Here is a 20,402-nt window from a genome sequence, read left to right on the forward strand (position 1 = left end):
ATTACTTATGTCTTCATGCATAAACTTTCAATTTATAAAATTTTTTTTTGTTTCACAATGACATGTCTCTCAATCTTAATATCACACATATACACAGAGTAGCTAAATTTTCATTCATTTGAATCAACTGGCCTTGCAGGTATACATAATATGTTCTCCTGCAATTATCATCAGTATTATGCATTCCCAAAATATTGCTGTTTTACAAATTTCGTTAACAATTATATCTAAGAAAGCAATCATAGGATATACATGAACATTGGCAAGGATGAATATAAAATGTTCCAACACAGTGGAAATATAATCACATGCATTTGGAAAGGAAAATATGACAAATTCTCCTGCCTCGTTTAAACCATAATGAACATGCCACGGTTTAAGCTTATACCCTCAGGATCAACACACTGTCCCTTTTTGCGTGTGATGCGGTAATGCCTGTGTAATTTAGCATAGCACCGAAGCCCTGTAAAAACAGGGAAGGAACATTTTAAATATGGTTTCTTCTTTGTCAGCATGAGTAACAATCAGTCCCAAAACACTTGCTCACCTTCCTCACACATGCAGCTATCATAGCACTTGTTGTTGAAGCCGCGGTTGTGAAGCTCACATACATGTGTCCTGAGGTTGCAGCAAGACCCTGAGAAAGTTAATGAAAAAGAGGTAAAAATGGTGTCAGCGTTTATTTGACCCAATCAAATTACATTGAATTATACTACTTTTCAAAATGTTTGGGTTCGGTAATATTTGTAATGTTTTTGAAAGAAGTCTCTTACGCTCACCAAGGCTGAATTTATTTGATCAAAAATACAATAAAAACAGTAATATTGTGAAATATTATTACAATTTCTATTTGAATATATTTTAAAGGGTAATATATTCCTGTGGACAAGGCTGAATTTTCAGCATCATTACTGCGGTCTTCAGTGTCACATGATCCTTCGGAGATCATTCTAATGTGATGAACTGGTGCTCAAGAAACATTATTTGATTAATAGGAAGTTAAAGGGAACAGCATTTATTTGAAATAGAAATCTTTTGCATCATTATAAATGTCTTTACTGTCACTTTTGATCAGTTTAATACGTTCTTGCTGAATAAAAGTATTATTAAAATTCTGAGTGGTAATATATTACATTATAATTTACTGAAATTACAAAGAGAACAGATACAATATAGTATAAGGGGCACATTGTATTAAAGCATGTGGGAAAAGTCACCTGGCAGACAATCTAGGTGATGTTTGCAGCTCTTATCTGATGTAAGTGTCACAAGTTCAGTGCTGGGGCTTTTTGTGGCCTGCTTGTCTGAACCTGGATAGAAATAGAGCAATTGTGTTATGGGTATAGTAATTCACCAACACCTCACAACAGACACCAGAAGTTAAAACATCTTAATAACAATTACTCCATTTCATTTTTTAATATTAAAAACATTTGGCATTTTCCATGCAGGGACTAATGAGGTATGTGGAAATATTTGCCTAATAGTCCTAAATGGTTCATTCCTGTGGTCCCACATGTAAAGCAATACACATTATTCTGATGAACGGTGTAGCATATATTGCAAAACAACATGCACAAATTATCTCAAGTCACCACTTCAAAACAAGAACACTTAAAAACTGAAACTCCCAACATTAAAAGCAGAAACAATATGTCTGAAATATTGATCTACCTCGCTTCTTAGAAAATTGCTTTTTGTGTGGAGGCCTCATATCTTCATAATCAGTCCAGTCAAAGAATGCCATGTTGAAAGTGGGCGTCACATCTCCACCTGAATAACTTCTGACCTGAGGTACAAAACAACATATTCAGTATTCATGTCCCTATATGAAGTGTTGAAATTACACTTTTTCATGTGACCGTAAATCACTTCAATTGCTAATCCTCTGAGGTTCGATGAAACAAATTATGGTGGTATGTGTTAATACCTTTTGAGCCAATAAACAAGAAATTGTTTCATGTGTGGATTTAATTGATGGCATGAACCTATTATCCCTCATAATGTAGGTCACTGGGATTCAATTTTATTAAGCCTGTTTCTAGACACTGATAGATGAGAAGAGAAGCTGAGATATTTTTTAATCAGTGTGATTAAAAAAAAACTGAAGAGCTAGATGATGGTTACCTGTAGTTTTCTGGAGGGGGGTGGCTTTGTGGCGGGCTCCCCACCGACTGCTGCAGTTACGGGCAATATGAAGGAGCCAACGGTGGCTGCAGGGAACACTGGCTCTGTGGGACTCCCAAAGGAGTATTTATTGAGCCTTTGATCAAAAGAAACCCTCCGTTTCTTCCCTAATGCCAAAGACTCTATGCAAAGAAAATGCCAAGTAGATCATTAAGAAATGGCAGTTTTACTTTGGAAAGTTACTTTGAGCATTCCTTTTTACCTGCATCATGAGTCCTAACGATGTGCCCTCCAAACATATTGCGACCAGTGGGACGTCTCATTGCCTTCTCTGGAGTCTCAGCACCAGGAGAAATATTCATTTGCTCTGGAATTAAAGAATCAAACCCCATGGAGGTTCTCTTTTTCGGAGTGATTATCCGTCTTTTATCTGGCTCCATCTCTAAGCGGACGGGACTGAGGCCCTCCAGGTCTGGCCCTTCATTTTGGGTGTGGACCACAGTAATGTGGGGCCTCTCTCTGAGCTGGCCTGCTGTCATCCTCTCCTTGTGATCTCTGTGATCTCTGTGCTTCCTGTGATGACTGTGTTGATGTATGGATGCCTCTGGCCTGGGCGGGATAATGACATTGTCTCTGAAGACTTCCATGGACCACAGTAATGTGGGGCCTCTCTCTGAGCTGGCCTGATGTCATCCTCTCCTTGTGATCTCTGTGCTTCCTGTGATGACTGTGTTGATGTATGGATGCCTCTGGCCTGGGCGGGATAATGACATTGTCTCTGAAGACTTCCATGGCTGAATTGTGGCCCGTTTCGGTGCTCAGTGTCATGGTCACCAAGTCAAGGAGGAGAAACGAGCCGAAATACCAAAATAAAGCCACCATTCTAGGAGTCGAAAAGATTAAACAAATAATACAGCATTAAACAATAATGAATCACTATATACTATCATTCAAAACTTTTGGGTGAGTAGGATTTTTTTTTTTTTTATGAATTCTTTCTTTTATTTAACAAGGATGCATTATTGGACTGATTAAAAGTGACAGTAAAGACATTTATAATGTTATTTATGTCTATGTCAAATAAATGTGTTCTTTTGAACTTTCTATTCATCAAAGAATCCTGAAAAAAATTAAGAAGCACAAGAGTCAAAACTGATAAAAACACGACATGTTTTTTGAGCACCAAATCAGCATTTTAAAATGATTTCTGAATGATCATGTAACACTGAAGCCTGGAGTAATGGCTGCTGAGAATTCAGCTTTTGCCTTCACAGAAATAAATTATTTTATAATATATACAGATTAATATGATGATGGCCTGATAAAATGCAGTGAACTAGGAGACTGTAATATAATGCCAGTCTCCAAAAATCTGTTCTTATTTTAAGCAATGTGTCACAGTACAAAAAATAAATTCATTTAGACTGAGTTACTGGCTTTGAGACAGCTAAATGCAGATGGGCAGAAAATTCCCTCTATTCACACAACATCAGATCTTCAAAAAACCACCTGGTCTCACCACAAGCTTGTATAGGACTCAACGCACACCGAAAAGGAAAAAGAATGTCTTGAAATAAACCAAAGCAAAACAGCTTGACAGACCATTTGATGTTATGTTGCTCTTCTTTTTGTGAACATTTGCAGTGCTTTGGGAGTCGCGCCAGGCTCTACATTGGGTCTTTGATCTTGACACCAGTGGACAACACTGAATATATGTTGTGCAAAGATTCTTCATAAGCAATGGTGTCTGGGGGAGTTTAGAAGCGTTATATTCCCTATCTGACTTATTACAATATAATATTCAAACAGACATGTAAGCGCATTCGCTCTAACTGTAATTTTTCTAAGCATCTTAGAGATGAGGATGAAGAGAACAGATCCAAGCCAAGGGATTTTTATCCTCAGAAAATGGGATAAAGCAGATGAGTGTGACTAATTAAACAAGCGAATTTAGCTTTCATGTACTGACAGACTAGAGTTGTGACAAATCCAACATTTCCCAAATGCTGCTGCATTTACATATATGAATGGCAAATCTTGGAGATTTAACCGAGAGCTTATGATTTGGATGCTATAGATGAAGCCTGAGGATGTTGAAAGATTTACAGGAAAATGATTCAGTTTAGTTGAACTTTTTCAGATGTTGGTGTAAAGTCATCATATGCTGTATGTCACCACAGTTTTTTGAGAACACTACAAATTGCAGAAGGCACTAAAACACTGATAAAACTTCAGGAAAGTATCTTTTAAACATTTGTTCACATATAGGCTAATCAAAATACAATAAAAAGAAAATGCAATCATTTGAAATTTGTTGTAATAACACATTTCTCTTTGAAGCACGGCATAAGTTACCAGAAAATGAAACAGATAATACGTGTCTCTCTGTTTCCTATGCATTTAATTATTCCAATTCTGCATTTGCCGCTGATCACGTGTTCATATTATCTTTATTAATTTCAGGATCCCATGCTGTGCACGCCAATGCTGCTCAGGAGCCTAAAAATATCAAAGCTTCACCCCTTTCTCTCATTAGTCTGTGTAAACAGTGACATGATTAATTCATTGGGGAATCTGGGCTTGTTCTTCCTTATACAGAGACTCCACTTTTCCTACTTACGAGTATCGCAAAACTATTCACTTTAGAAGCAAATGTAATATGCATATCATATAATTATACATTTCAACAATTTCTGAGGTAATACCGTTAACATAATGACATACTTAATGCATCTATAATTCTGAATTAACACCTACTGATAATAGTTTTAATACAGCTGCACTGTTTACCTATGCCTCATAAAACAGCTCAATATTTACTAAAGAACAATAACAAGCATTCTAGAGAAAAGAATGAGGAAAGTGTTCACCTGTTCTCCGGTGTGTGATCCGTTCTCTCTGGTTGCAGTCAGTCCACAATGAGCGCGCGTGTGTGTGTGTGTGTGTGTGTGTGTGAGCTGTAGAGGAAAGAGTCTCGAGCTCTCACTGAAGACTGCGAGTCGCGGGCGTCGCCTAACCTAAATACCTGAACAAAAGAAGCGCTCTCATCTCATCACACTGTCTCAACCAATGGTCTAGGTGTGACAGTTTTTAACGGTTTAGGTTTTAGGAAATGTGTTGGCGAATGTTTAATACTGTTACTCAGTGAAATGTGTTATATGTGGCTATATATTAAGGCTATATATTAAATATATTATATTAAATGTGGCTATATATTAAGGAACTAATTGTGTGATTTTATGAAATAGGCCTATAAGTGTGTTTGCAATGCTGTTATCAGTGTTGGGGGTAATATATTACAAGTAACGCAAGTTACGTAATCAGATTACTTTTTTCAAGTAACTAGTATAGTAACGCATTACTTTTTAATTTACAACAGAATATTTGAGTTACTTTTTCAAATAAGTAACACAAGTTACTTTTTTTTTCCATTTATTGATTGACAGCTCTCCTGTCCCCATGTTGAGAGAAATCAGAAGATGTTACTGTAGTTCAAAATAAATATGAATATGCATTAATTCATCTCACTCACAAAAAACACACAGATTCGGTATTCCTCAAAATGAATAAAAATAATGCAACTCAGAATATGACGCAAACCTGCAATAATTAAATGTTAAACAACACAAATATCCTTTATGTATTTAATCCCATTCTATTAACCAATGTCTTTGCTTCTGACCTTCGATGATCCAGTTCAACCATACTAATAAGCAAAAATTACCACATTTGTGTGTCTTAAGTGTGTTAAAATTTCTTGTTCTGCATTCTACTGTACGGACGTAAATTTACTTTCCCTTCAGCCTGAGGCTTATTCATTTCACTTCTGGTGTGAAAAGGCTTTTATATTTGCCAAAAATAGAACTTTTTTATTTTAAAAACAAACAAGCAAGCCCTGTCCAGATTTAAAATGTAACGTAACGCATTACTTTCCATAAAAAAGTAACTAAGTAACGTAATTAGTTACTTTTTTATGGAGTAACGCAATATTGTAATGCATTACTTTTAAAAGTAACTTTCCCCAACACTGGCTGTTATCAATATCTTTAATCAGTTATCATTCAAAATTTAGTAACAGTTTTCATAGCCTATATTTAAAGCATATAGTCAATTAGGCTAAGCTATAGCTACAAACATTTATTTGAGTTAAATTCATATTTTATATCATATCGTTATTATTTTACTTGTAGATTAGTATGAAACTTCTGCTAAGAGATAATCAACAATATCAAAAGCGAACATATTAAAATAAAATGTATAGCCTATTATTATTAATCTGTGATTCAGTCCAATATTAATCCTATTTTTCCTTTTTCTTCCAGCCCTTTGTATCTAATTTACTAGTTTAATTATTTTCGTTGTTGATTTCGTTCTATGTTTACAATCCATGTATTAAAATGAACAGCCTACTGTGCATCTTCAGGGCCATTTATATCAATTAATTTAAGTCGCGAGATGGCGCTATTTTACGTTTCATTATTGCTAGCATATGTGACAAGAGCGAGACCGCGGAGTAATACAAAATACATTAAAGTAGCGCGGGTGTGTGGAAATATCTAATTTAGCTGCTGCCATAAGACAAAACTGTAAAAGGTTCAGTACCGCAACAGACTAATTACGATCAGGCATTACAGAAAGCAGTGTACGCCTAATAATTAATTGTAATTAGCAGGACCTATATAGCTAGCAATTAATTATAGTAACGCGGAAAGTGTGTAATATGGACAGTCTTACGTCTAACATCTAAACTTAGCGTACTGATCTGTGAAATTTAAAAATGCATTGTCTTGGCCACGAAAATGTTTTATTTTCTGTACAGGTTAATTCTGTGACACCGCACGACACTGACAAATAATGTCACTGTGCAGCCATGCACTGAACTACATTACTGCTGTTCTGTTCTGACCCAATGCATTCTTGTAAGTGTGATCAAACTGGGAGGGGTTCATTCCCAGTACATCTCCCAGGGGTTTGATCATATAAAGAAACCAGGCCAGAAGCCCAGAGAGTGATTGGTGGATGACAGTAGTAATGTGGAGGTGGAGGTTTTGGGGTCCAGTGGAACAGCAGTTAAATTAGTTGCTCACATCTCCAGGGGAACGCACGTGCACTGCCCCTCAGCTGGAGGCAATAAATCAACCGCCCCCTCCTGCTCCTGTTTTTTAATGTAAGTGCATCACACACCGCTGAGATGTACCAATTTAGGCTCGACACACTCTGGAACACAGTGATCTGTTGAGCTTCGCCCAGTGTAAATCGCAAAGAACATCAAACTGAGGATTTAGGTTAGGATGACATTTATTTCAAGGCAACTAAAACAGTCATATATGTGGGAAGTTTCCTTAAATATATTAAATGCCCTTGCTGTCTATAATAATGAAGTGTTTTGTGAAGTAACATTTAACTAATATAACACAAATCCCAAACGAATGTCACTGTAGTAACTCTTGGGGGCCGCAAGGTGGCAGTACAGAACAGCTTGTGTACTACTATTTTGGGTTTCTGCAGATTTAATAAAGGTAAATTTAACACTTAAAAAAAAACATTTTTAAAACCAAGTAAAGACATTTTAAGGAATAATTTTAAAGGAACACAATACGCCAGTATAACATAACACATTTATGATCTCTAAATGTAAAAGTCTAAGGAGCATACAATGTGTATTAGCAACATATCCAAGTTTGAAAATAGCCTACAACTTCCAGTGGATCTATATTATGTTTCAATTCATTTTACACACACAAAAAAAATGTTTAAGACTTAAGATATCTCAGCTCCCAACCACTGACTAGAACATGGAAGTAACTTTTACTGTAACGTTTGATTACACTGTGTGTTAAATGACATGAGATAAGAAGTCTTGTTTTCTGTGAAATTGATTTAAGAGAGAGAGAGATTAAACCAAGAACAAATATCTGCCACTGGGCTCAGAAAAATCTTCATTAAAATGTAAGATTTAATTCAAAGGGGAAAACCCATTGACAGATATTTGTTCTTGTTTTAAGCATAAACTCATTTCATTTTCTTTTTTACTTTGCATCTCAAGTAAATGAATCTTGATCTTAAAGATTGATTTAGTTATTTTTATAGGAAAACACAAAAATACTAAAGAAGATATGAATTTCTAATCCCTGCAACATTTAATGCAATGATTTTATGAATTCAATACCTTCTAATGGCGTTAATTAATTTGTACTAGTCTAGTTTTGCCACTTTGTTACTGAATTCACACAGCACGGCTTGACAACAACTAAACATGAATAATATACTATTTAGTAAAGCTGAAAAGGATGCAAATAATACACATGAAATGGATTTAAAAAAAAAAGATTTTTATTTTCAGTCAAACATGAAATTTGAATATTCTGAAGTAATCAAGACTAACATAATCTCTTGCATAAACAGCATACAAGACATTCCTTTTTATTAAGGAATATAGTTTTAATTTTAAGTTTATAATTCAACATATGCTTAACGTTGATGTTAATGTTTATTTTAAGGTGTCCTTGTTACAGTGTAATTATACATTTAAGTACTGAGTAATATTAATTGACTACATGTACTTAGTGTTTGGCTTAGGGTTACTTTCACGCATAATTAATTGTTATTATAATAGTAAGTACATGCAACATGTGTAACAAGAACACCTTAAAATAAAGTGTTACCGTTTTTTCTTTGCATATTGCATCACAGCAATTACCTACAATTGTTGATATTACAACAAATCCCAACATAAGATCCGTTTCTGGACCAATAAAAAAATCCCATCAGGGCAACATTCATTTCCATTCATTTTTCCATTTAGTCTTTACAAAAGACTTTTCTTCATTAATATGCTGCTGGAAAAAAAGGATAGGAGAATAACGCCTCCATTTTAAGTACACAGGGTGAGTTCAGTTCATCACTTCTTTCAACAGACCAAGATTTGGCAAATGCATTTCCTTCTCTTCCATGGCACTGCTTCTTGTCACTGAAAACACAGAGGAGCCACATCTTCTGCTGAGTCTGAGAATAAGCGAAGTGTCTCCCTCGAATACTTGGAGTATCCATTGTGGAAGAGCAAGGTCTTCTTTGGGGTGAAGAAAGAGACTGTTTTCCCCCAAAGGTCAGTGGGAGAGACACCATTGTGCAGCCGCTGCTCCAGAACACCCATAATCTGCTCCACACCATCTGAGCATTTCCTCTCCAGACTCATAATTTTACACCTAAGAGACAAGAAAACATTTACATGAGTTACATTCAATTCAGAAGCTTGAAGATAACTGCAACAATAACTTCATTGCATGCCTGTTTGTTAACTTACGTTTTCTGCAGATCTCTCATGGTGAAGGACTGGGTCGTTCCTCAGTGTGCCGTGTCGAGAAGTGATATGCATTGACTTTTCTCTTCCCCTTGGGTTGAATTTATATGCAGCCTCACTGAATTTAATGAGATGTAAGTTCTCACATTTTTTAACCAATCAGGAAACTGCAGTATGACAATAGTGTAAGAGAGGATTGTTTAAATAATTAATGCCAAGGCCCTAAAAACCAAATGAGCAGGTGGGTTTTATTTTGTCTGTCAGTCAAGGACTGAGACATTGCTAAAAGAGCAGCAGTGAGCATGTGAATTAGCAATGACCTCATTCATGCTGTCAGCCAATAATATGTGTGGGAATGTGCACTTAAACATCTGTCCAGAAATACTACAAGAAAGCAAAACTCAGCCTAAAAGTTGATAGAAAAGCGATTAAATGGTTAGACAGTTAACATCAAATAATTAATTAATTAATTTAGTTAGTTATATTCATTTGTTCATTCATTCATTTTATATACAATGCTGGTTTATTTTGTTCATAGCTCTAAAACAAGTGAAACTCAACATAAAAGTTGATAGCAATATTTTTTTATCATTTATTTTTATTTATTCCTATTTTATTTATTAATTATTTATTATACAGTGGTCAGCATTTGAAGTTGGTCAAAAAAGTTCATCAAAGTTGTCCTAAGACAACAACACAGTTTGGTTTTAGGTTTTAGGACAACTTTGATGAAAGGTGTGATCCACTTCAAATGTTGAATACTGTACATACTTACTTATATTACTATTTATTAAATATACAGTGGTGGATTATTTTGCTCATAGCTCCAAAACAAGCAAAACTCATAGAAGGTAATGATAAAGATGATCATGTGTAGACATTCAACATCAATCAATTTGTATTTATTTTATTTATTTTCAATACATTTTACTTGAATGTATTACATTAAACATTTATTTATTTATTTATTTTCAATACATTTTTATTAGAATTTATTACATTAAACATTTATTTATTTATAATTGTTTAATATACATATTTATTATATAAATATTTAATAAGTATGCAATGATGGGTTATTCTGCTTTCACATTTTAATAAATGCATAAAACCATGACAAAATTTTATCATTGAATCTAAGATTAATTGCTGCATTATGACAATTCTGTCAAAAAAAAAAAAACTGTTAGAATGAGCAGATGATGTTATCTGATATAGCCTATGTTGTACACTCTAGGGCTGGGACGCTGTTGTTTAAGGGAGGTAATTGAATGATGCCTCCAGATGGCGAGCCTGGCTGCCTGGGAGGTGCTGTGAGAACAGTGAGTGCTGGGAAGTGGGAGGCAGGGTCACTCTGACATTGTGTAATGGGCCACACTTCTTTTATCAGTGGGATCAGTGTCAGTGAATAAGTGTGGGAAGCCGTGCCGCACAAGCGCTCCAAGGTTCTCACTGAGTGGAGCGTGTGACCGAGAGTATGACCGAGAGCCAGCAGACAGCAGGCCAGACAGCTGGAAGTGTCTTAAGTATGTGTGGGGAGAGTGTGCCAAGAGAGAAGTGTGCTGCCCAGACCTCATAAAGCTAAGAGGAAAAGAGCCTGTACACACTTCAGATATTGTACTTTAGTTTGCCATGGCATAAGCTTGAAAAACACAAAATAAAAAAAATTATTAAAATGAAAACAAACAAACAAATACATTTTAAATATAAAGTATATTTTTTTATATTCATTGTTATATTTATTTGTTGCTTTTATGTGAAACATGTCATAATCATACCTAGAATGATAAATAAATAACTAAAATAAATAAATATACTGTATATATGGCACAAATCCTTTCCTTTGAATAATTTGCAAAACATATACTGTATATACCTTGAGGCTCATGTCTAACTCCCAAGAGACAACAGGACAATTTTGTGCCTTGTTTGAAGAACACAATAAACTGTGCTTTAAAGACCGAAGCGACTTGCAGTCACTTAGATCACTTTACGAGGTCACAAATTTCCCACATTCACGGGCCACTAGCTGAATCAGTCTTCATCCCTCTTAAACGCCCCTCCACCTGCTCCCCAGAGATGCGCTCATTGTGTCGGAGCAATAAGGGCTTCAGCAGCCATGTGGCGGCCCAAACGCTCCCATTGGCTGCAGACTGTGAGAACCTCCAGCAAACTCCAGACTCACACATTCATATGGAGATTTGGGAGTATAAATAGAGGGAGAGGAGAGAGAGCTGAGCACAGATCTCATCTGATCCTAACGGAGAACTGAACACAAGACACACAGCCATGGCACCTACAATCACTGGGTCAGTCACCAGCAGAGAACAACTTCCACTCACAAACAAGGTAAATATTCAACATCTCACTCCACAGAATCATATATGCTTCTGAGATATAAAAATGTGGATGAGTGTTTCTAAATGCATGTTCTTGGTGTTTCCTCAGCTGAGAAAGCCGATAGTGGAGAAGATCCGCAGAGAACGAATCAACAGCAGCATTGACTGCTTTCATTTACTGAAAGCTTTTTGTTATATTTCTGTTGTTTGAAACAGATCTAATGCTTCTCTTATTATATGAGACATATTTCTTCATTTTAAGGAAAGATTTGATTGTGTGTTGAAAGCACAAATTATTGTTTTTAATGTTTGCATATGTTTACACGAATGAGACGTTTCCCCTGTAAAGGGCAGTTGTTTATCGTCACTGTTAGTGATTTCAATTTTATTATTTGTATTCAAAGTCAAGTTCTTACCATCTTTGAAGGTGTGTTCTGCATTTGTATTACTTTATATTGAAGTGCAACATGAAAATAAATTTTAAGAATATAATCTGTATGTTTTCTTCATCAATCAAAATAAATCACAGCACTTTTGCACACTATAAAGATGTTTTAATTGCTGTTTAGTCTAGTGATTATCGTAAAATATAATCTGAATATTTTCAGTCAGTTCTTCATCTGTCAAGTCAAATGAAATCACAGCTACACTCAAAGGAAAGCTGTCAGTGGGGTGCTACCATTTAGGTAATAATATGTACACTTTAGGTACTATGTGCATTTACTAATATGCACCCTTTGTGAGCAAATAAGCTACAAAGATGTACCTTTTGTAAGGGTAACACACCAGTGACAGCTTTTGTACCTCTTTTTTTCTGAGAATGCTTATAATAAGTTTGATATGATTGTATGGTTTGCCTTGTAGTCTTGTTGACTGTCTCCTGTTTACATCTGAAGAAACCAGATTTGCTGTGTAATGGAGTGAGATTGGGCTGCTGTCGTCTCAAGAAATGAACTCCTCTACACATATATATCTTTATTTATCCACTAATAAACCACACATTTGCTTACTGTAGGTAATTATGTTTTATCTCTGCTTGGTGAAATTCAGGTCTGAGCTATACTGGATGTTGAGTGCTCAATGTGATTAAATTGAATTACTTCAGTTAATGTACTAAAAGGTCAGTAGTCAAATATGGCATGAATAAATTGCAAACTAGACCTGATTACAGACACTATAATTTTGCTTATAAATGTGAATTGACAAATGTGTCATTTATAGGCATATTTTTTAAGTACATGTGCATCTTGAACCACACCATTAAGTTTAAACCAAATAGTAGATTTGAATAATAGATTTGAATAACCTTTAAAGTGTGCAAATGTGCTGTGATGAGTTAAACTCATGGACAAGGAATTCAGTGACAACAAGTGATTATAGGCAGGAAATATATTCAAATTTATTTTTATTCTCTACTTCAATATGAAGTCATGCACAGAAGACACCTTCACAGAAGGTAAAAACTTGATTTTGCCTATAAAAGACAAATTTTAAATCACTAACAGTGACGATAAACAACTGCCCTTTACAGGGGAAACGTCTCATTCATGTAAACACATGCAAACATTAAAAACAATCATTTGTGCTTTCAACACACAATGAAGAAATATTTCTCATATAATAAGAGAAGCATTAGATCGGTTTCAAACAACAGAAATATAACAAAAGCTTTCAGTAAATGAAAGCAGTGAAAGAATAAACCCAATATGGGTGAAAGAGCTACAAGAGCTCAAATGTCTGAATAAGACTTTAACGTTTGTTTCAATCTTAATTTTCACGAATGTAGTAGGACTAATGGCACAAGGAACAGAGAACCGCCACATGTTAAATGACATGCTTACTGCTCAGGAAACAATGAGCACGTCTCTGGGGAGCAGGTGGAGGGGTGGGTGTTAAGGATGGAGTGTGTGAGAAAGTGGAGACCCTTCGTTTAAAGCTTTATTTGTTGTGTGACACTTGGGTCATTTATTGACAAAGCACGTGCCGTTAATAGTGGAACATTCCCATCGCCAAAACACAACACAACATATTTCAGTTTTTATTCAACAGGAGGACAATCAATTGATTCATCATACGGTTTCTTTTCTGGTGGATGTGCAAGTAGCTTAATAATAACTATTCCGTTGAGAATCTTTTCAGTGTAATTCAGATGTCCCTTATCAAACTAAATGAGTGATTCCTATAAAGCAGGCGTGTGTGGATCCCAGGGGGTAGTTAGGCAGGTTTCCGGGGGTACATAAATACTTAAACTTAAACTTAAATAAATAAAATAAAATAAAACTTGTAATTAATTTCATATTTTTTTTCAGTTTATTTCAAACATAAAAATTATAGTAATAATTTTTTCTGAAATAATACTGGCGACTCTAATAATATTTATGATAATGCTAAAATAAAATAAACTATTATGAATTACTTTCTGATCTGATGGGACTTTGGGGGTACATAAGACAAAAAAAGGTTGCAAGACACAGGTATACACTACCAATCAAATGCTTGTGCTCAGCAAGATTAAAAAATAAATAAATAATAATAATAATACTCTTATTTAACAAACATGCATTAAATTGGTCAAAAGTGAGAGTAAAGACATTTATAATGTTACAAAATATTTCTGTTTCAAATAAATTAGGTTCTTTTAATCATTCTATTTATCAAAGAATCCTGAAAAAATGTATGACATTTCTACAAATATATTAAACAGCACAACTGTTTTAATCATTGATAATAATAGGCTAATACATGTTTTTTTGTTTTGTTTTTTAAACTGAAAATTCAGCTTTTTCATCACATGAATACATTTTAAATTACATTGAAATAGAAAAAAAATGTAAAAATATTTTACAATATTAATGTCAGGGATTCGTCACAGTCACTTCAGTCACCATCCAGGACAATCACTAGATCACAGTCACCTGAGCTCTGATCACCCGCACCTGCTGTCACCAATCAAGCCACACTACAAGTACACACACATCACAGTCACTCACCGTCCGGTCTACCGTTCACTCCTAAGGACTGTTCTGGACTCTCTCAGCTGAACTCACCTAGAAAGACTTACCTGCTGTTTCTCCTGCGATCCTCCAACAACTCCTTGGAAACTGATCCGTGATCTCCAACGAACCTGCAAAAGATACAAACCATCAGTACTCCGATAAGAACCCCTGAATCATTCACTGTGTTGATACTCACCTGCATTTACCTCACCCATTCCATTCCTCTGCAAATCCTGTCAATAAACCATCTTGTTTTGCACTTACCTGTTGTTTCCGGCCTTGATTTGTGACAATTACTGCTTTTACTGTATTTTTGATGAAATTATTGCAGCTTTGGTAAACATAAGACAGACCGCAAACTATTGAATGGTACACAGCAAAATCCCCAGAGTTAAATCAACTCTGCTCAGACAATATGTACTCTGAGCAGAGTTGATTTTGCTGTGTAGTGTAAACATTAAGTTATGCACCTATGAGGCAAATGGCAGGAATTACAAAGTATTTCTCATTAGTCATGACTCTAAAATTTACATAGGATAACCATAATTTAAAATAGCAGTTTCAGACTCGGATAACAAAACCTTATCTGTTTCAATCTTTTTGTTTTATGTGTATAACAATGCCTTAAACTTTAAAAGAGTAATCTCCAAATACTCTAAATATGTATTTCAGTAATTAAGACGAATGCTAATGATTCAGAAGAATCTGTCCCGTGGGTCTCTGTTGAAGTTCTTATGGCCATGTGCTGAATTGTTCTTAAACACACTATTGCTGAGTTCTCTGAATGGGCAGAGTGTGGGAAAACTGCAGGGAAAGGAGTCTCAGTACAGCTTTACCCCATCAGAGACAGTCCTCTATTGTCTCCTGATCAGTGTAGGTTGATATGTAATGGGTTTTGGGTTATTAATTACACAAAAACAAAGTTTTGTGTAACATAGACCATGTTCTATATTTTGCAGTCTCTGTATTTTAACATGAATATTCATTCACTGTGAGAACTATAGGAGTTGCACCTGCATGGAAAAAATATGCAGGAATTTATTTCTCAAGTAATTACTGTAAATACGCACATTTTCTGAGAGCTAGAAACTAATATCAAGTCAGGTTCACCAGTTAGACCTATGCTATTTTAATCTTTAAAAAACAAAATACATTTTAAAAAATTAAAAATGTATCTGATTCTCAACCCAATTCTTGAAATGTTAAACCTGAAGAATACTGTTACTAATACTTAGAGGGTTAGAGTTTTTGATGAGACTATACTATTCAGACATACTTTATTAAATAATATGAAGAATATATAAAACATAACACCAAACAAAACCTTTGATTGTACAATTTATTTGTCGTAAGCAATATGATTGCTGCTCTTCATATGTGAGCAAATCTGACAATAAACATGTGCCTCGAAGGACATTCAAGTGTCTTAAAGTAACAAAGCAGTAACATTAGTGACAATATGTCAATACATATTTTCACAATCACGAAGAACTCATGTTATGTAATCCTCTTAAACTGGGAAGAAATTTACAATGTCACAGACATTTAAAAGTATTAAGCCAGTGCAATGTGTGATGCAAGACACCTTCAAAGATGGTAAGAACTTGACTTTGAATACAAAGAATAAAATTGAAATCACTAACAGTGACGATAAACAACTGCCCTTTACAGGGGAAACGTCTCATTCGTGTAAACATATGCAAACATTAAAAACAATCATTTGTGCTTTCAACACAATCAAATCTTTCCTTCAAATGAATAAATATTTCTCATATAATAAGAGAAGCATTAGATCTGTTTCAAACAGAAATATAACAAAAAGCTTTCAGTAAATGAAAGCAGTGAAAGAATAAACCCAATATGGGTGAAAGAGCTACAAGAGCTCAAACGTCTGAATAAGACTTTAACGTTTGTTTCAATCTTAATTTTCCTGAATGTAGTATGGAGTTTGCTGGAGGTTCTCACAGTCTGCAGCCAATGGGAGTGTTCGAAAGTTTCAAAGGAGCAGAGGGCTGCCACATGCTCAGTGAGGCATTTATTGTAAGGGGAACAATGAGCTTGTCTCTGACAGGCAGGTGGAGAGGGATGTATTACAGGGAGGAAGTTTATGAGAAAGCGGAAACTCCTTTTGAAGTCTCATCTGATGCTGAGAAACCAATAAAAGAGTATGCGCCATTTTTATTAAGTGTATGTCTGAGACCACTAGTGAAAATGCTTATATTTTGCTTTTTCGTTTAAAAAAAAAGATTATATTAAAATTATATCTTTTATATCTGTTGTTTAATTGATCAATGCCATCAGGCAATTTGCATATTTGATAAGTGACCTATTAGTAGTGTAGAATCAAAAGTTTTTTTGTAAATGAATTGTAATTTTTAATGTTTAATTAATTTTTGTAAAAACAAATGTTTCATTTTCAAGTTTACAGGTAAGTGGAAAATATCCAGTCATGTTTCCGATGCCATAATTCTCTTATAATACCTGATGAATCAATTCAGTATACCTGTTGCAAAAAGCATAACGTTTTGCTGAATAGCTCCTGGTTTAATCAGTCAACAGTGTTAACCATTTTCTAACATGACAGTTAATTGGTCTTTAATTAAAAGATTTACTTAAGATTTTTTGGGAAGAAAAAAAAAACAGGACAGCAATTCGATTCGAGTACGGTGCCACAGGTTTACTCTTTCAGATACAGTTCAGATGTCCTCTCTCAGAATGAAGTCTTGAAGGTGATGTAGTTCAGGACTGGGACTGCACTTTCCACAGCTTTCCCACAGTCTGTCCGTTCATCAGAGATGAATAGAAGTGTGCCTTGCTGCAGGCAATTAGGCAAGTCGTCAAGGGACTCTATAGAAACCTCACTGGGGTATTTATGACTGTCCCTAACTGAGATGGGCATTTGTTTGCTTGTTTGGACTCATAGATTCATACTTAGAAGTGAGAAATCAATAAATAGATTCATTCAATAAAATGGAGTGAAAACTATAATTTTCTGAATATTTTTGCCATAGTGTAATAATCATTTTGTTGATGATTAGTAGTTGATTATTTATTGGCAGAAAAATGCATTTGAAACCACCCATTTATTGTCCTTATGATTGTATTTGACTTTTTAAAATCACTATTAATAATGATATTTAATACTTCTATAAATTATTCTAGAAAGAAGGGAGAAATGGAAGAAATTTTGAACCATTATTTTCATTGTAGGTCTTTCATATAAACAGCACGTGCTTTTTTGAGCAATTAATCCTTACGGTGAGCAACAAGCTGCACTTTCTCACACACTCTCCAACCCTCCACCTGCTCCCCAGAGATGCGCTCATTGTGTCGGAGCAATAAGGGCTTCAGCAGCCATGTGGCGGCCCAAACGCTCCCATTGGCTGCAGACTGTGAGAACCTCCAGCAAACTCCAGACTCACACATTCATATGGAGATTTGGGAGTATAAATAGAGGGAGAGGAGAGAGAGCTGAGCACAGATCTCATCTGATCCTAATGGAGAACTGAACACAAGACACACAGCCATGGCACCTACAATCACTGGATCAGTCACCAGCAGAGAACAACTTCCACTCACAAACAAGGTAAATATTCAACATCTCACTCCACAGAATCATATATGCTTCTGAGATATAAAAATGTGGATGAGTGTTTCTAAATGCATGTTCTTGGTGTTTCCTCAGCTGAGAAAGCCGATAGTGGAGAAGATCCGCAGAGAACGAATCAACAGCAGCATTGAGAAGCTCAAGTCTCTTCTGGGTCAAGAGTTCCTAAAGCAACAGCCCAACTCCAGACAGGAGAAAGCTGATATCCTGGAGATGACGCTGGATTTCTTGAGACGCCAGCAGCGCTCCCAGAATCCCTCGGCCTGCAGCTCTACTGCAGCTCGTGACGGACGCTCCAGATGTGTGCAGGAGGCCGTCAACCTCCTGTCTCAGTGTCCAGTGCAGACGGAGTCCCACAGAAGACTGCTGAAGCACTTCCTGCACATGCAGCCCTACACAGAGAACAACACACGAGTGCCGCCTCAGATCAGTTCACCAGCCGCACAGAGCAACAGCAAAGAGCAAACTCTGGCGCTCTGGAGACCCTGGTAGAGCCACCAGCACCCGTATGATTTATCAGACAGAATTCATAATGCCACTCTGAGATTGGCATGGACTGAAATTCTAACGTAGGAATTGTTTTCCGCCTCTGCTGCTTATGCAGCACCTTTAATCTGCTTTCAGAGAAAGTGTGTTTCATTGAAACTGTATGACCAGTGATATTTGATCAGACTGTACAGAATAATTTGCTGTGTAAAATGATTACTACATTCGTGAAAATTAAGATTGAAACAAACGTTAAAGTCTTATTCAGACGTTTGAGCTCTTGTAGCTCTTTCACCCATATTGGGTTTATTTTCTCAGCATCTAAAGGATGATGACCTGCACACGCAGCCCTACACAGAGAACAACACACGAGTGCCACCTCAGATCAGTTCACCAGCCGCACAGAGCAGCAGCAAAGAGGAGAATGCTGGCCTCTGGAGACCCTGGTAGAAGCCGTTCTATGTGAATGTGAACTACCACGATTAACTCTGTTATTAGAGAACATGTTATTTCAGATCTACCTCTTTCATGAGAGAACAATTGTCTGTATTCCTATATTTGGATCAAAATGAAGCTTCAAGCTAACTGAATCTGCTATGTTAGCAATTATATATCTCACACTGAGATGCAATATTGATATTCTATGAACATGTTTCTGAATAGATCCAATGGATCTTATGATTTTTATTAATCTCTTGTTCTTTTTTGGAATATTTTATTGTTGGTGTTGTAGATTTTATATAATCAACTATATGACCAACAAATTCTTTTATAAAGATTATTTAGGTAACTGTGTTTTAAACAAGTGAAAGGTGTGTCTAACAATCAAGCCCAGTGGTAGACTAAATTAAGATGCTGGATATCATCTGCAAATGTTTTATAAAAGTAATAAATGTCTATTTTACATAAACTTTTCTGTGGCAATGTACTTATTCATTCAGTGTTCCTACCTTCATATTCACACGTTCCACTAACTTTTAAATTGCATCAGTTAGTTTTAGTTACATATTTGATAAATATGGAATTACAAACAAGCTCTTGTGTGCTTTGTTATCCACTCAAGCAATAATGATCTCCTATCAAGACACCTTATAATCAGTTAGGATAGGTGGCATCCCTGTCATCAGAAAGTGATGTTGAACTTACACCCACAATTTGCCTCAAAGTGGCGGATCTGCAAAACTGCACATCCTGTACAGATTCACAAATTCAATAGCAGCCAGGTAAATTTAAAAGGCAAACCGAACAGAAATGACAGAAAACTTATAAACAGAGAATTTATAAATATTCTAAGAAACATTATGCTCTTCAGGTGCTGCACACTGAACAAGGTAAGGGCAGATAAAGAGACCTATGCAAATGAAATTTAAGTAGAAATACTGTTGAATGATTGGAAAATGTTGACTGCATCAACAAATCACACAATGTACTACTCATCATGCTAAAGCAAAATATTTTATTTGTTTAAATATTTTATAGGGTTAAAAATGTATTCTTATAGGGTCATACCGTATAAACTCAGGTCCCCGGCTCAAATTTTTGATTTT

General features: G+C 35.6%; 2 protein-coding genes across 2 annotated transcripts; one reads left to right on the top strand and one right to left on the bottom strand.

The window, feature by feature from the left end:
• Window positions 1-350: 350 nt before the first annotated feature.
• LOC107703074 (draxin-like) lies at window positions 351-5,042 on the bottom strand. The gene is made up of 8 exons (XM_016505592.1): window positions 4,998-5,042; window positions 2,811-3,010; window positions 2,390-2,656; window positions 2,128-2,309; window positions 1,675-1,789; window positions 1,218-1,310; window positions 548-637; window positions 351-463 (listed from the first exon to the last, which is right to left on the bottom strand). The coding sequence occupies exons 2-8, from the start codon at window positions 3,007-3,009 to the stop codon at window positions 351-353; spliced, it is 1,059 nt and encodes a 352-aa protein (XP_016361078.1). The 5' UTR covers window position 3,010; window positions 4,998-5,042.
• Window positions 5,043-18,085: 13,043 nt separating this feature from the next.
• On the top strand, window positions 18,086-19,120 carry LOC107703076 (transcription factor HES-5-like). The gene is made up of 2 exons (XM_016505594.1): window positions 18,086-18,348; window positions 18,448-19,120. Exons 1-2 carry the CDS (start codon window positions 18,289-18,291, stop codon window positions 18,859-18,861), a joined length of 474 nt encoding a protein of 157 aa, XP_016361080.1. The 5' UTR covers window positions 18,086-18,288; the 3' UTR covers window positions 18,862-19,120.
• The last annotated feature ends 1,282 nt before the right edge of the window (window positions 19,121-20,402 follow it).

Source organism: Sinocyclocheilus anshuiensis, unplaced genomic scaffold (genome assembly GCF_001515605.1).
Source record: "Sinocyclocheilus anshuiensis isolate Anshui unplaced genomic scaffold, SAMN03320099.WGS_v1.1 scaffold883, whole genome shotgun sequence".
NCBI classification, from domain to species: Eukaryota; Metazoa; Chordata; class Actinopteri; order Cypriniformes; family Cyprinidae; genus Sinocyclocheilus; species Sinocyclocheilus anshuiensis.

Excerpts from the sequence above, each read along its gene's own strand:
- LOC107703074 (XM_016505592.1), bottom strand. The coding sequence starts at position 3,009 with ATGGTGGCTTTATTTTGGTATTTCGGCTCGTTTCTCCTCCTTGACTTG. Across the intron at positions 2,310-2,389 it reads CGTTAGGACTCATGATGCAG|AGTCTTTGGCATTAGGGAAG; the intron begins GTAAAAAGGAAT and ends TTCTTTGCATAG. Across the intron at positions 638-1,217 it reads TCACCTAGATTGTCTGCCAG|GGTCTTGCTGCAACCTCAGG; the intron begins GTGACTTTTCCC and ends TAACTTTCTCAG.
- LOC107703076 (XM_016505594.1), top strand. The coding sequence starts at position 18,289 with ATGGCACCTACAATCACTGGATCAGTCACCAGCAGAGAACAACTTCCA. Across the intron at positions 18,349-18,447 it reads AACTTCCACTCACAAACAAG|CTGAGAAAGCCGATAGTGGA; the intron begins GTAAATATTCAA and ends GTGTTTCCTCAG.